We start from the raw sequence: 17,159 nt of genomic DNA on the forward strand, positions 1-17,159 counted from the left end.
ACATCAGGAATTAGTTATATAAGAATTCTATTAGAGTATTAGAGTTTCTAGGTCTATCTATGGATTCACGGAATTCTGAAAAAAAAAGTCACTGCAATCACTTTCTCAAAACTAGCCTGGTTGAAACATCAAGTTCAGAACAAATAAAATTAATTTATATCTTACCTGAACAGTCCAGACATTCATCATTAGTTGTTGGAAATTCTTGGGTAAGAATAGAATTCAAATCTTCCAGAAAGTCAACTGATTGCAATGGGGACTTGATAGTAACATGATCTAACGTTAAGAAAATTAAAACAAAATTTAGAACAAAATACATTAAATTGACAGAAATTGGCCTAAGTTGGCTAATACCAAAGTCAAGTGCGTTTCCAGCTGTGAGCAGCAATGATGTGCCAGAATACATATGTCCAAGCACCTCCTAAATTCATATTTAGGGGTCATCATAATAATAATAATAGTTGGCACCAAAGAATACTCTGATACAGTTTACCTCTCAAGCTCTAACCAATTTTGACCAATTAAGGCATGATAGGAGGAATGGAGTAGGAGGTGGGAAGAGGTAGCAGTGATCTGTAGTTTAAGTGAATCAGGAGGCTCACTACATTGAAAAGGGCACATTCTGGAATAACAACATATCCAATTGCATTATTACAGTTGATCTTTATAATATTCTTCACTTTTGAACTGTGACATGACATTGATTTTTTAAATATAGTTTAATCACCATAAAATACATGTACTATATTTCCAAAAGATGAAGCAATTCAGCATCTGGAGTCCAGCTTAAAATTGAAAAAAAAACTAATCGTTGACACAGGGTTTAAAAAACCTACCTAGATCTATGGTCACACACTGCTCATTAAAGCTAGCTAGTTCTCTGATCTCTGTGAGTATATCAACTGGTCTAAAAGGGGAATCATTATGCAAGACATAAAATTCTCACAATTCCTTTAAGTAGGTTTACAGAACTTTTCAAAATGTTTATTTCAATATAGTCAAGCAACTTCTCATAAAACTGATACAGCAAAGTTCTTTTCATGGTACACTGATTGACCAGTTATGTTGCTGGATCAAGTGGCCAGAAATAATAATCTATTGATGGTCATATTTAGAATTTTCATGGTAGTTTGAATTCCATCAGAAAAAAATTTGAAAACAAGACACTGATGTCAGTAACTGGATTCTGGATCAGTGGTGCTGGAAGAGCACAGCAATTCAGGCAGCATCCGAGGACAGGCAAAATCGACGTTTCGGGCAAAAGCCCTTCATCAGGAATAAAGGCAGAGAGCCTGAAGCGTGGAGAGATAAGCTAGAGGAGGGTGGGGGTGGGGAGAGAGTAGCATAGAGTACCTGGGAGTTGCAGTGGGAGAGAGACTCCCTGAGATTCTTGTAGAGAGAGGAGGAAAACTTCTTCAAGGCAGGCATCCTTGCAAGAGGATTCGCAGTAGGGTTAAAATCACGAGGTAAAAACAATGACTGCAGATGCTGGAAACCAGATTCTGGATCTGATGTCAGTAACACTAAACTGACAGGTTGTTCTAAATGTTCACTTCAGGTAAAGAAATCTACCTGCCTAATGCAGTCCACACTCTAACAACAGTTTCAAATTACTGTTCCACAAGATTAAATCATGGCACTTTGAAGTGAAGAGCAAGCCACTCAGTCATATCAACAACAAAAAAAAAGGCGAGACAATGAAGTCATTATGCCCTTTCAGACTAAGATACAAAATAAATGCCAGTCTTGCAGCAATGCCCACATCTTAAAAACTGTTATCATAACAGTTAACTTGGATTATCAATACCAAACTTCCATCATCTTATTGTCAAACCTTTATGGACAGAAAATAGATTGACAAAGTACACATTCTGATCTGAAACAGTTGCTGTAATCACCTGACCATGAGTAAGGCAGGTGCAGCAAATTCATATGGAATAAATGGATCCAGCAGGACTGAGATTACAATGCTACCTGAAGACCAAATCCAGCTGACTCGAACTAGGGATTGGAACGAGGTTGGCCATATGGATTTTGCTGAGTATGAGTTCCTTGACTGGAGCTAATAATCTGTGCCAAACAGGGAGCCCTGGTGAGGAATTAAAATTTGAATTTAGGCTGTTGTCAGGAGCAACAAGTCCACATCGGCTCTAATTAACACCAAAATGGCTTTTCAATTTAAAATAACACAACAAAATGGCTTCAAGTTATGATTTGGCACTATGAACCTGCATTTCTGCTTTGCCGAGTTAGCTGAACTAGAAGATAAAGCAGACAATGGAGTCTTCATAAAATGAATCATAAGACATTAACTGACCACTGGAACTAACCTTGAACTGCAAGTATGGGATGATGATTTGAGTAAGACAAAATCATTTCCCAGGAAATACCATTGGATTAACCTGCTGTCAATCATGTCACCTTATTACATTTGATTGGTGTTTCCTTATAACTAAGGCTGTACTGTCTCTTAAAAACATATAAAAATTGTTTATTGTTCAATTGTAATTGCGCAGTTTCGCCACGGAACATAGAAGCTTTAACCTCTGTGTTGCTGGACAAAACTACACCAGGCTGCCTTATTTTATTAAACTGGTAACCTTGCTTTATACAGGCCTCATTCCTATTGATTCTTTTGACTGATCGCGAAACCGAGAGATTCCCTCCTGGGATCTAGATCTTCACTGGCTGACAGGTATAAACAGGGGTCTCAGGAATTCTCCTCACTCAAGGGACTGGCTCTAAGCTAGCTGGTCAGAGTCCCTGTGCACGGTGCACGTGTAAATAAAGGGCAACTTGGTGACGGGATACCAGCCTCTGTGGAGTTATTTCACTCAATTCAGGCAGCATCATGAAATTTTCATTTCTTTTTCATTCACACACGCAGGATAAATTTGCATATTATGCTGGGAGGTGAAAGGTTACTCGCAGAGTATTCAGTCCGGAAGGAGAAGGAACAGTCTCACAAATATACAAATTGACCTATATTAACAGCTGCTTTGAGCAGCAAGGCAGAGACAAAGAAATATGAACTAAAAAACAGTAAGGAAACTGCAAATCTCCTTCTCCGTGTCTCTTTCAATCTTGACGTTAGTGGCCAGTGAAAAAACAACTTTGGACAATGACCAATCACCAAGACCTTAACATCTACAAACTTCACCTCTGTGCAGAATTTGAGTTAACTATTAAACAACTTGCCTCAGATTTAACTTAGCTTCATGTTTAAAATCTATACCTGAGAGAAGCTAAAGACTTTGGTTAATAAAAAACCATATTGTTCCCATTTTTGAAATTATCTTGTGTGCTTGTGTCTTTGTTTAATGTCACATTGTTTTTTTTTCAAGATTAGTAGGTAAGCAAATCATAGAATCAGAGTCACAGAGTCATTGAGTTTTACAGCCTAGAAAGAAGTCTTTGGTCCATAATGTCTATGCTGATCATCAAGCAACTATCTACTTCAATCACATTTCCCAAACCTGGCCAGTAGCCTTGTATGTTACAGCAATTCAAGCGTTCATCTGAATACTTCTCAAATGCTGTGAGGATGTCTCTTCTTCTGCTTTTAAGTAATGAGTTCCAGATGCCCTCCACCCTCCAGTGAAAAGTGTCTTCTTAAAATCGCCTCTAAATCTTCTGCTCGTACCTCTAATCAATGCCATCTGGCCACTGACCCTTCGACTAAGGGGAAACGTTTCTTCCGATCTCCTCTATCAAAGACCCTTATTATGGACCAGACCAGGCCCCCTCAAAATATTTTAAGAAGGTAGCCTAGAACCTAACTTTCGCTTATTTTAAAGATAAATGCTGTACATCTCTATGACTAGTCAAATATTCAATGTTAAGCAAAACACAATTTATTTAAACATTATAATTAAAATAAACAAAAGGAAGAGGAATTTAGAACAACTTAACTCTATTGGAAAATTGAACAGAATAGTAGATACAGTAACTATTACTAATTAACAATTTCAATATAGTAACATTCCATCAACACACCCCTTGGTAAAAAGGCAAATTCAGAAATCCAATTTTCTCACATACAACTCAACAGCAGAAAGAGAGAAAAAATATAAAGTGAAAATTCAGAGAGATTAGCAGCCAGGACCCCCTTACTACAGCTTCAAACCTTGTTCAGACTTCAACAACAACTGATGCTGAAACTCAAAGCCAAAAAATGAATAATCCTGGTCTGTGAGAGCTGGCCACTCTCATCCAGACTGCTTTTATTGTTCCAACTTTAAAAAAAACAAGGCCTCACAAGCTATTTACTTTACTAGCATTCCAACTAGACACTTGTTATCTCTGTCTTAAAAACCTCTCAAAACAAAAACAGGATAAAATAACCTCTTAAAGCCACAGTATCTATAGATTAGATTAGATTACATTACATTACAGTGTGGAAACAGGCCCTTCGGCCCAACAAGTCCACACCGACCCGCCGAAGCGAAACCTACACATACCCCTACATTTACCCCTTACCTAACACTACGGGCAATTTTAGCATGGCTAATTCACCTGACCCTGCACATTTTTGGACTGTGGGAGGAAACCGGAGCACCCGGAGGCAACCCACGCAGACACGGGGAGAACGTGCAAACTCCACACAGTCAGTCGCCTGAGGCGGGAATTGAACCCGGGTCTCAGGCGCTGTGAGGCAGCAGTGCTAACCACTGTGCCACCGTGCCGCCCACAATAGGTTAGTCATGGAATATATCCCCCTTGACTTCCTCACAAATATGGTGCACCAAAAAACTGAATTATTCTATAAAATATGGCAGCCCTTTCTGAACTATATAGACACAGATATTTTGGCCTTATTGTCAAGGGCTTTTGTCTAGCTGTGGTAGTGGTTCTGGCTGGTCCGGGGGTCCCCCGGAGAAGGAATCCTGTATAAATACGGCTTTCATTATGACTTGATGTTAATCCATTTTGAGTACATACTTAATTATTTAATTATTACGTTAGTTCTAACTAGTAATGTAAGATATCTTATTTTATGCTTTGGTTGTTTGTAGGATAGATTAGTAGATAGCTGAGTGTTTTTCTTTTTTTTTCTTTTGTTGTGTTTTGGTTATTATTTGTTTCTTTTATATATATATATTTAATTGTATATTAGTGTTTATATTTGTTTGTGTTACTTTGTAATTTTGTAAAAAATGTTTAAAACATCTTTTTTCTTTCAATAAAAGTACCTATAAAAAAAGCCACAGTATCATCATACCCTCACCATTCTGTACACATCAGTTAGGTTCCCCCCTCAACCTTCTTTGCTCTTTTCTTCCATTCACTCAAGAAAATTCTGTTATTTAGTTCCTTAATTTTGATTAGTTAATCAAGTTTCAATCAAAGTGCAATACCTGCTTTTGGGGATGATGGTGACATATTGCTAATGTATTTGTATTGCAATCAAGAGATTCTGGCTATGCTTTGGGGAAATGGGTTTAAGTCCCATCATAGAAGCTGGTGAAATCTCAATTTAATCAACAAATCTAGTATTGAAAAACTAGTCTTAGTAATGCTGACCAATAAACCCTCGTTGATTCAAGAATGGAGAGGGATAAGATTGGTAGTAACAAAAGATTGGCAGCAAAATCTAACTGAGCAATATGCTAGCTTCAAAGAGATGATGATTTGGGTACAGTCAAGGTATTTTCCCTCAAAAGAGCAAGCTAGGACAATCAAATTCAACATTTCCTAGATTTCAAAGGAGATAGAAATTAAAATGAAGAAGAATAAGTGAGTTTATGGCAGGTGTCAGGTGTCACTTGAGAACTAATAGGAATACAGGAGCTTCAGAGAGGAGATGGAAAACCATATTAGAGAAGCAAAGAGGAATTATGAGAAAAGATCATAAGATTTTCTGTATGCATATAAATAGGAAAGAAGGTGGCAAAAAGAAGTAGGAATCAAAAGGTGTTTTAACATATGGAGGCAGGAGGCATGGCTGAGGTGAGTTATCAACTTTGCAACTGTCTTTACCAAAGAAGTGCATGCCATGATGCAAACCATGACGAGAGAAGAGAAACCTCTGTCATTAAAAGGTTTAAAATTGATAAGGAAGAAGTGTTGAAGAGACTGTTATTGACAAGGTTTGGGACTGATGAACATCATCAAAGATATTCAAGGAAATGAGAATGGAACTTGCAAGGGGACTAACCTTAATCTTTCAGTTCTCCCTGGACTAAGGTGCTAGATAATTGGAAAATTGCAAACATTATGCCCTTGTTCAAAAAAAATGTGAGGATAAGCACAGCAATTACATTCACCTGGTTGTAATTAAACAAATAAAATGTAAATTATGTTTCTTTCTCACATCCATATCTTCTGTGAATCAGAAGACAAATCATAATACCTTTTATCCTTATAACCTATGACAGATGTACACTGATTTTAGTATTTTACATGCTTCTAACATAGGTACAACAATTATGTTACTATTGTGGAAAATGAATGACCTGTGAGATGATATTGAACTAACCTTGGTGTTTTGCTTTAATCCATCCGAGAAGGTAGTTGCTGGTTTGTTGTAATAAGACATTATTGTCACCTTCATATGTAGAGTTAGGATCATTGTCATTTCTAATGTCCCCAAGACGATTCACTGCAATACAAATCATATTTGAAAGTGAATAATATTTCCAGCACATAATTTGGTTGTTCTAAGTCTTGTACAAATTAAATGAAGAAAAAAAATGTCTGACCTGAAGTCAGCTCTCCAATGGTTTCTTTAGTTTTAGATTACAACTAAAAAATATAAATACCACCTGCAGGAAAACTGGAAGATATTGGCTGATGACAATCAAAACACTTTTGGCATTATATATTATTTGTCCAGAACATTTTTGTTTAGTTTAATCATAGTGTCAATATGCAAAGAACAGTTCATAAAGGGCAAAATTAATAACTGCAGTGCTGCATTCAATGAGACTATCATTTATAAAATTTTGAAGCTCTTTAGATACCATAAGATAAAACACACATTGATCTGTAAGATAAAGGATATACAAATATCCTTGATATTGAAGGGTGATGTGCAACAAGACCTGGGTTTTCTCATCACTGAGATGAAAAGTTATCCACGGTAGCTGTTATACAAAAGAAAATATGGCTGCTTCTCAGAGAATGATTTATAATAGTTTTTCTAGCCTTATTTTCTTGCTCCATCACCTTAAAATTTTACTAATGCAGTTCAGAATCAATTGAAAAATTTTGCCTTTTCTTGGGTCTTGGAAGGTGGATCTCACCTTTTGAAAGCATTCGCCTAATTCACTCCACATTAATTTGCCCAATTCATCAACCAAACTCTCCCAATCTCTGTTATAATTTGTATGATCTTTAGATAGCTCCGTTTAAAAGTCTGAGTCTAAGTTTTTTTTTCCATTCGTCCTCATCACCCTTAGCAAAAAAGATATACTGCTCTACTGTGATCAAACATTTTCTACTTTTCCTTTTATCTTGTTTGGATATATATATCTTTTGCTTAAGGTTTTAAGATTAGTCATTCAGAATTATTGGTGGGATTATCATTGTTTCATGAAGTCCCTCCCACTGCCTCCAGGATTAGATTTAATTGCCTGGAGGGAACACATTTTGCCCCCCTTTTCCTTTGGGATTTGCACAAGAATGTTTTCGATCTTCTCCAACTGGTCCAGAGTTTAGTCTGACTTTCTTATCATATACATAGTTTGGTACCACAAGACATATTACTTCGTTTTTACTCTCATCTAACTAACTTTTTAAAAAATCACATTCTTTATGGTTTTCTTTCCTCTTTCAATCGATAACAAACTGTTGTACTACCTTTAGTGCAGCTTTCAAGTTATCATTGTTTTCTCCTTTGATTGATTTCTCGTTAGGTTTATATGCTTCCTCCTTTTAGCCACTTAATTTCTGTTTCGCCAATACCTAATTTTTTTAGGTGTTGAATCTTAATGAGATAGTGATTTTTTTTTGCTTTCAATTTTCTCTTTCTTCATTTCGTTATTACTAACTTTTATGTTCTTTTCCTCAACTTATTTTCTTAATCTGGTATTTATCATTTTAAAAGTGGAGTTAGCATGCCGTAAGCCAATCAGTTTTCAACAAACCTTGCATTCACTGTTCTTAGATTATCTCTATTTATGAATATTCAAACTCATGCCTCATTTAAAAATAATTGGGATACTATACGAATTGTTTCTGTTTCATCAGGGTTTTCCATTAAATTGGAGAGTATAATTTTATTTTTCTTAACCTAAGCCACTGAGACTCTGATTAGATATGGGAGTTACTATCTTTAGAAGACACTTTACTTGTAGTTCTTTTGGCCTGTGAATTACAAGAGGACAAATTGATTCATTCAGAAAATTATTATTGTTAGTGAAGTTAATTGATTTTGATTTAACATGGGCACAAATTTCAAATGGTTACAGAAAATACTTCCAGATTTAATAGATTGTGAAAAGAAAATAATTAAAATACAGCAACAATTAAACTCATTGATAACCAGCATCAAAATGGTCAAATATGTTCCATTACATCCAGCAAGCAAACATCTTCACCAACATCTATGCAATTATATATGTACATATGCTAATAAGCTATTAATTATGGCCACACAAACAATAGAAATGACTGGTTTCTGCAATTGTAAATTATTTTCTCATTGATCTGGCTTTCATTCTCACACTTTAGATTGCCCTGTGATGACAAGTGGGATATTTGTTCTTCAACTGCAGTGCAGGCCTCCAACGTGTTCAACCTTATATACCTTAAAAGGGAGCCAATTAATTAATTATTCTTTATTTGTAATATGGATACTGTTTACTGGGTCAGCATTATTACACATCTCTAATTCCTTGGATAAAGTGGTGGTGAGCTGCTGCAAGTTTTGAAACATAGGGTCACCTACAGTGCTGAGAAGGAAGGAGCTTCAAGATTTTGACCCAACAACACTGAAGGAATGATGATATATTTCCAAGTGGCTTGGTGGGCAATTTGTAGATGGTTCTATTTCTATGCATTTGTTACCCTTGTCTTCCTAGAGGGTCCAGGTTGCAGGCTTGGAATATTCTGTTGGAGGAGCTATGACAGTGTACCATGCTACATAACACTAACACCGTGTGTCAGTGGTGAAGGGGGTGGATTGGTGCTAACTAAAAAAGCTGATGGTCCTTGATGGTGTTAAGGCTCTTAAATATTGTTGGAGTTATCCTCATTCAGGCAAATGGAGAGTCTTCCATCACATTCCTTGTGCTTTGTAGATTGACGGGCATTTGGAAAACAGGAGGCAAGTCCTAATCTCTACCTGTTTTCACAGCCACAGTATTTACATGGCTGGTCATTCAGTTTCTGGTCAATGGTAATTCCCAGGATTTTTAAAGAGGGGGATTCAGTGATTTTAATGCAATTGAAATTCAAGCGGTCATGGTTAGATTCTGTCTGGTTGGACGTAGTCATTATCTGGCATTTGTGTGGAACAAATGGTAGTTGCTACTTACTAGCCCAAGTCTGGATGTTATCCAGGTCTTGCTCCGTATGAACATAAACTGCTTCAGCCACATTATCCTTTTCAAATTTATTTGAAAAGCAAAATACTCATGTATGTTCTGTGGCTTTTGTTTAATGCATGATTGGTATCTCTCAGAAAGATATCCATCTTGCTTTTGCTTTCTTCAGCAATGTTCCCATATGTGGAGATCCAATTAGTCAATTCCTCAGTCAAGAAGTTTATACTTTGCAGGAACACTGAGATTCACATTATCTAGATGCAATGCTTAGACTCTGTCGGTGAACCTTTGTGGTTTTGGTTGGGATGTTATAATCTTTTGTTGTTTTCGCTAAGATATTGTTTTTTATTTACCAGCTAAATGCGCTTTAATGTAGATGAAACAATACAAATGATTCTTAGTTCAAGACATTTTATTGCAAAGCATGAAGAGTAGTATTGTGAATCATTGTCCTAGATATTTAAAACTATTACATTCTTTACAAAGTGCATTTGATTGGTATTCGCAAACATACACATTCTCTAAGTGTAGACTGCGTGGAAGTATTGGAGAGAAATGGTTTAGATTTTAATAAAATAAGAAATGAAAGGATATGGCTCAAGAGATAATTTTAAAGATAAATGAAATGGCTGAAATATAAAAGCTAATAGGACTTGGCTTCAAATCTTATTTGAGCAGATATTGAAAGCATTCCAAAATATGAAGGGGCCTCACAAATTGCAGACACAGACATCCTAGACCTTAATCATGGAAAATGTTTCAGAAATGTTGAATGTGCTCGTCAAAAAGAAATTAAGCCCTTGGCCAAAAGCCCTTCTTTATCAAAAGCTAGTAATTAAACGTTTTTGATTTAGCTGTAAGCACAAGGGTAGCAGATTTCACTTTCTGGTGACGAGATCAGACAATCACGATACAATTCCATAAGCTCCAAGGATCATGACCTTTCAGGCAAGTGTAGAGAATTACTGTTTTATGATTTTATCTGCCAACAGTTTGGAAATTAGAAGTTGGAAGATGTGTGTAAAAATGCTTAATCTCTAAATTAAAGGTTGGAGGAAATGTGTAAAAATCTTAATTTCTTGGCTCATTTGTCCCTAGCTTTCTGGCAATACCCACAGAAACTCAGTGCCATTCACTCTCACAAACAGACCTCTTATAAAATAACTACACGTCTCAAAGGTGTGGAGACCAAGATTGGAGGAGAGTACTGTTTGCTTTTCTAGTCCTACTCATTCACTGATCACAACAAATTTTAAAATTAGTCAGATTTATGATATGGCCAATAACGTATCATAAAATTTCAAGTGATGATTATATTGCATGGTGAAAATATACTTGTATTCAGTAATCCCAGTGTTTCCTTCTTGCAGTACACTATCCGCTGGTGGTAATTTACATTCTGGCCTTTATATTCCTAATCCATTTCCTCGAAATAGGACTTATTCCCAGGTCAAACAATTGCTACCTTGAAGGGCATAGTGAAATTTGGGGCATACAATATTGTATCATTGACTAAGACAACTTTCAGCCTCTGAAAATATGCTTGATATTTTTCCGGCTGCAGTAAATTGGCTTTTTTCTGTAATTGTAATTGTACAATGCCAAGTCGCATTGTAATCAGATTAGAGTAATCTAAAACCCCAGGTTGAAGCTCTAGGATATAGGTTCAAATCCTATCATGGCGAGTGGTGAAACATCAATTCAATCAAACAAAAAATGGGAATTGAAAACTAGACCAGTGACAACCAAATCATCGCTGTTGGTTATCATACAATCCTATGTCTCACTACTGTTCTTTAGAGATGGAAATCTGCCATCTTTGCTTGATCCAACTTCAGATCCACAGCAATGTGGTCGACTCTTAATTACCCTCAAATATGGCCTAGTGAGGCACTCACTTCAAAAGGGCATTTAGGGATAGGTAAAAAATGCTGAGCTAGCCAGTTATACCCACATTCCTAAGTTCTTGGAGCAGGACTGCTCTCGCTTCGAGGCCACAAGTATCAATTGCTCCCTTGAAGGGCTTTCAGAATATTTATTATGAAGAACAGCTGTAAAAGGAAGAAATCACCATCCTTTGTTAATTAAGTTAAGGAAAGCATCAACTTTAAGGAATAAGCAAAGAATTGCACAAAGATGAGTAGCAGGTCAGATTACTGGTCAGAATATAAAGAATAGCAGAGAAAGACTAAAAGTTAATCATAAGAAAGACATTAGAGACTAAGAGGAAGCTAGCTCAGAACATTAAAATAGAGAGCAAGAGTTTTGAATGGTATTTAAAGAAGAGCAAGTAAAGTGAATGGGGAATTAATAATAGATAATAAGGAAATAATGGATGAAGTGAACAAAAATTTTGCATTCTATGTTCACCAAACAAGATGCAAAGCATTTTTTTCTTTCAAAGATTCACAATTCTCTGTCTCAGAAGGCAATGTAGGTGATGTCATTCAATGTTTTTATTGATGGATAGATTCTTGTTAGGCAGGGAATCAAGTTTTACTGTGACCTAAGAACGTAAATTCAAAACCCAAACAGGACAATCATGATCTTAGTGAATGGCATTGCAGGTTTGAGCAGTGAAACAGTCTACTTCTAATCTGAGGTCATAGATTTGTATCTATGTTCCTGTGACCTAAAGGCTTCCATCCGGTCAGACTGAGGGAACTGCGGCAATAGCTCTGCAGCAGACTCCTAGTTGGCCAGAGGTTTTATACTCTGGATCACAAGATTATGATCATTAAAGTCATCTGAAACAAGCTGAAAAAACAGTAAATAAGTATTTCATGCTCAATTGCTGAGATAATATCCAGATGTAGCAGGGGGAAAAAAAGGTAAAACAACACTGACGTCACTCTGGATACATGGGTATCAATTTCTGTACAATCTGACACTTGACATAAATATAGCACTCTTTATGACAATCCTATGTTATTTTTCAATCTTTTAAGATTTCCTCTAAATTGTTTTGTTTAGTGATGACAAAGGTGTCATCCGTGTAGCGGACCCAAAGTTTGGGTTGGATGGTTGGCAGAGCTTTTTGTTCAACTAACTGTGATAGCTAGACATGCACCACTACCACTAATATCTTTACATACAGATGAGGAAAGTCACTACTTCAACTGGGATAACACATCCATCCTCAGACAAGCCAAACAGAGACACACATGAGAATTCCTAGAAGCAAGACATTCCAACCAGAACGCTATCAACAAACACATCGACTTGGACCCATTTGCCACCCTCTGAGAAAAAGAGCAGGAAATGGCATCACCAACCCAAGGAACCCTAAACACAAACAGAAAGCAGGTCCGAACACTAGTCCTTCACCAGAGGCTCACTGATGTTACCTAGTATGGGGAAAAAATGAAAGCAAACCTTCCAGCTCAGCAAGCAAACTTAAATCCAGAATCTTAACCTGAGCTCCAAATCATCTCAAAACTCGCTAATATGGTTATTCAATTGAAAAACAAATAACAGAATTTATTATTAATAATGTTAATATTCAAGCCAGAAAACTTTTAGCTTGCAGATTTCTAATTTAGTGCTCACATTTAAATAGTTTGACTGTGCTAAGTTGCCAAAAATGAACAGCCTCTGAGAATTAATTGGAGTTAGGTTTTCATAAAATGATGTGATTTTGGAATAGATCCTGGGAAAATGTTCATTCCATCACAATCACTCAGAAAATCAGTTGTTTATTGTCGTTTAGGTTCAGACAGCCCTTGTTCTTTGACAGGGAGTTTCACAGGCGTCCTTGGGCAGCAGTACATGGCTGAGAGGTGTTCATTCATAGGAAACATCAGATAACAGTCTCTGGCTGAGATGCAGTGTTTTTGCAAGCATAGGAAGCTAGCTGTCTTTGACTGGATGGTTGAACTTTATCACAATCAGAAATGCAGCCAGCTTCTCGCTCAGAGTCAGAATTTTAGCATAAATGGAAAGGCAGTCAGCATCTGACTCAAGAGAGTAGGGGATCATTTGTGGGTCACAAGTGGAGCTTGCAAGTCAAGCATGTGAACAAAAATTGGAGCCTCACCATAATGATCTGAAAATCAACTGCATAGTCAAATCTCATTTTGGAACAAACAGCATCCAAAGTAGGAGTAGCAGCTATCAGATGTTCAAAGGAGACACAATGTAGCAGTGGAATATGAGGCCTTACAGGGATCAATGCTATTCATCTGTCTTCAATTCACAGTTAATCTGAATGTCTAAATTGATCACAGCGTCTAGTTCAGAAATGCACTCATGAAGGAATGTCTGAGTATATTATGGCCACTGATTGCCACCTTGTGATTTCTGAGCTCAGCAAGACTCCATGAAACAAAGCACTTTAAATACAATCTCATCTTTTAAATGACTCGGTACACTGTCCCAATCCATCACCCTTTATGATATGTAGAGGTGTGCTTGCAATGGAGAATTAGACTGAAGGATAACTTTTTGAGTTTGAGATTGTAGGCAAAATATCGTGCACTTAATCCTTCAGGAGCATAGTAGGTCATTGTCCCTTTATTGATCAACAATTGCATCTGCTCAGGCTGAGCAAATTTGACTGGCTTGCCTCCTGATGTGGTCAGCTAGAAAGAGAACAGAACCTCTCTTCCTCTCCTAATCCAGCAATGGAGGGCATTTTCAGTGAAGCTGAGAGGTGACTTTGCCTTCTTGGTACCCATGCTTTCAATTGTAGGGGTGACAACCACATGATGAGGTGATGCTCCTGGCTTCCAGTGAGTGTAATGATATCTAGGTGACTTCTAAGTATGGTGTCAGAGCCTTTGACACTGACTGGCACTACCTGTAGCAACAGCTTTGGATTCTTTTGCCATGTCAGTGACACATGCAATATCTCACTTGCATAGACAATAAGATGAGAACTGCATGAATACACTAGGTGACCCACCATTAGCATTGCCACATATAATGCCATTCAGCTTGCTCAATGTCATTTTTAATTTCAAACTGGGAAAAGGCTGTCCTGTGTCCCTTAATTTATATTTGAGCATCCTGATTAGAATCCAACAACAATACAGACAGAGCTCACAAATCCTATAATAACTCTTTCAGTCTTTGCTATACATAATAAAAAAAATCAAACTCCATTTGACAAAAATAGTTTTTTTTAAGAAGCTCATACAATTCTATAGTAGATACAGAAATGTCCTTGGAAATAAACCTCTTTTCTCTCAAGTGCTCATTAAGCAGAGTAAACAAAAAATAAACAAAAAGCTCTTCAAAATATTTAACCCTATTAATCTCTCAAACAGTCAAACAAACTACATTGTCTTATCTATGGCTGTGTCAACAATCACTGTTGTGCTGTGTTAATTTTTAAAGTTTTGAATTCAGCCAACTATTCATAATGTAATTGCATTGCACAAAACCAAACAAATCCTGGAGAGCTAAATGCAATAGACCTCTGAAATTCCCTGATGCCCATTCATCTGCTCTTTCATTTAAAAGGCTAACAGTTTCAATTGTTTCAGTTTAATATTTTTTTAAACCAAAAACTCAAGAGGTCTAGATTTTAAAACAAATTAGAAAAATAATTGTTTTTATATGATACTTTTAAATCAGATTTTTAATATGATTAACTACATGAAAGCCCTTCAACCATAAGATAATGTACTCCCACTTAATAGTACAGACTGTGACTATTGCTGAAGCCTTGTATTTTTGACTCACCAGAACAAATTCAAAAAAACAAATTTCAGAAGATCACAACAACTTATACAACAGAAAAAAGCATGTTGATGAGTTGGCAAGTCAACTCTGATTAGCCAAGGCATTGAGAAAGCAACAGACTCATATGCAAAAGTTAAATAAATAGGATGTCTGGAAATCTCTTCATTCCTAGACAGTGATTCTGCGAGCTCTTAGTGATGTGTTTGGTGCCTTACTGAAGGAAGCTTCTCCTGGCAGCCTTTCACCAACTAAGAATTCCTATAAATCGGTAGGGATGTTTGACTGCTTCAGGAATGATTCAAGGACATTCCTGGTGTTATTCTGTTGATTTCCTGGGATTCTGTCAGGACTAAATTCTTAGCAATTGCTTCAGGAATCTGGTGTCAGGCATACGAATGATAAGTTCTATCCAGTGGAGAAGATCTGTATGACTTGTGTATTGTTGATGGGCTTATTAAAGGTCGATGATGGCATAGTGGTAATACCACTGAACTAGTAATCCAGAGGCCAGCCTAATGCTCTGGAAGTATTTGTTCAAATGCTACATCGCAGTTGGTACAATTCAAATTCAATAAATAAATCTGGAATCGAAAGCTACTGTCATTAATGGTGACCATGAAACTGTGATTGATTGCAAAAATCCAGCAATTTCCTTTGCAAAAATAAATCTACCTTCCTCACCTCATCTGGTGACGCGTTGGCCCTCCAGGCCAACAACAATGTGTTTAACTTGCCCTCTGAAATGATCCAGCAAGCCAGTCAATTGAAGGGTTATTAGGTATCAGTAACAAATGCTGGCCATGACAGGAACACTCACATTCATAAAAGAATATATTTTTTAAAATGAGGGTGATACTCCAGAAGTCTTCTTGCTTGAGGATTTTGTGAAGTTGAGAAAGGCCATGTACAGCATTTAGGACTGTTTCTTACATTTTTCTTCAGTTTGCCACAAACTGAGTTTACCCTCAGACTGCTCATCCAAGGTATTCATTGTAGTATTTGAGGCTCAAGCATAGAAATGTCCCAGTTTCAACCTACCAAACCAAAAATGTCTAAACCTACGTTCACAATACTCAATACTATGATCCTTATTTTTTTTGTAATAACCCGCAACGTGGTATCTTTGTTTTTCATAATTTAAATAAGTAACATGTGTCGGGTTCACCTTAGCTATCCTGCTAGTAACATTCACAAACATTTCTTAACATGATTTTCCTTTCATTAACCTATGCTGACTTTACTCATTATGAGTACCTATGTTCTCCTTTACCATGTCCACAATGATAGATTTTGACATTAACCACACAATTTGTCAGGGATAACTAGCCTCTAGTTCCCCCTTTTCTCTGTCTCACCTTCCTTGGAATATGGGTGTTACATATTCCAACATCCACTTTACAGAAGCTGTTCTGGATTCCAGGGAGTTTTGGAAGATCAAAACCAAAGCCATCAAGTCCATGCGAATTCTCAATTTTAAGACTCATTAATTTCACCAACATCAGTTCTTACTCATTGTAGTACTCATTTCCACTAGTTCTCCTGGATACCCACCTCTGCAAATTTACAGCTTTACAACCCTCCCAAACTATATATGCTCCTCCAAATTTTCCTCAGAAATTTTCTCCATAAACAAATCTGCTAGTCCTCTTCTTCCTCCTTTAAGATACTCCTTACAACTTCCAAATCTCCTTTGACAAATATTTTGGTCATCTGCCCTAATAGATGCTCTCTAGTGAAACTCCTTGGTCATTGTACAATGTTAAATATGCTATATGAATAAAATTTGTTGTATAAAGCTTTGCAGTTCTAGCTGGAGTTGCTACATGATTACAATTAAAACTACTAGCTTATTACTTAGAACAATTCTTCAAACTGCAATATTGTTGATAAATGTGATATTTATCAGATCTAGTTTGCAACAAAACGTTTTTAGATCAAGAGCGTCTCATCATAATTCAATGAGTGCAATATAAACTCAATAGTTAA

At 36.7% G+C, this 17,159-nt stretch overlaps 1 protein-coding gene across 2 annotated transcripts in view; it reads right to left on the reverse strand.

Annotated features, from left to right (window-relative positions):
* acox3 (acyl-CoA oxidase 3, pristanoyl) overlaps positions 1-17,159 on the reverse strand; it is a 191,033-nt gene that overhangs the window by 77,338 nt on the left and 96,536 nt on the right. For both annotated transcript variants that reach the window (XM_087977490.1, XM_087977538.1), the window contains exons 12-13: positions 6,479-6,601; positions 166-276 (exon numbers count right to left, since the gene is read on the reverse strand). In XM_087977490.1, the coding sequence (XP_087833616.1) occupies positions 166-276; positions 6,479-6,601 (234 nt within the window). The remainder of the gene's footprint in view (positions 1-165; positions 277-6,478; positions 6,602-17,159) is intronic.

The sequence above is a fragment of the Chiloscyllium plagiosum genome, unplaced genomic scaffold (assembly GCF_037043375.1).
Source record: "Chiloscyllium plagiosum isolate Xiang-an unplaced genomic scaffold, Cpla_swu_hap1 HiC_scaffold_1, whole genome shotgun sequence".
Lineage (NCBI taxonomy): Eukaryota > Metazoa > Chordata > Chondrichthyes > Orectolobiformes > Hemiscylliidae > Chiloscyllium > Chiloscyllium plagiosum.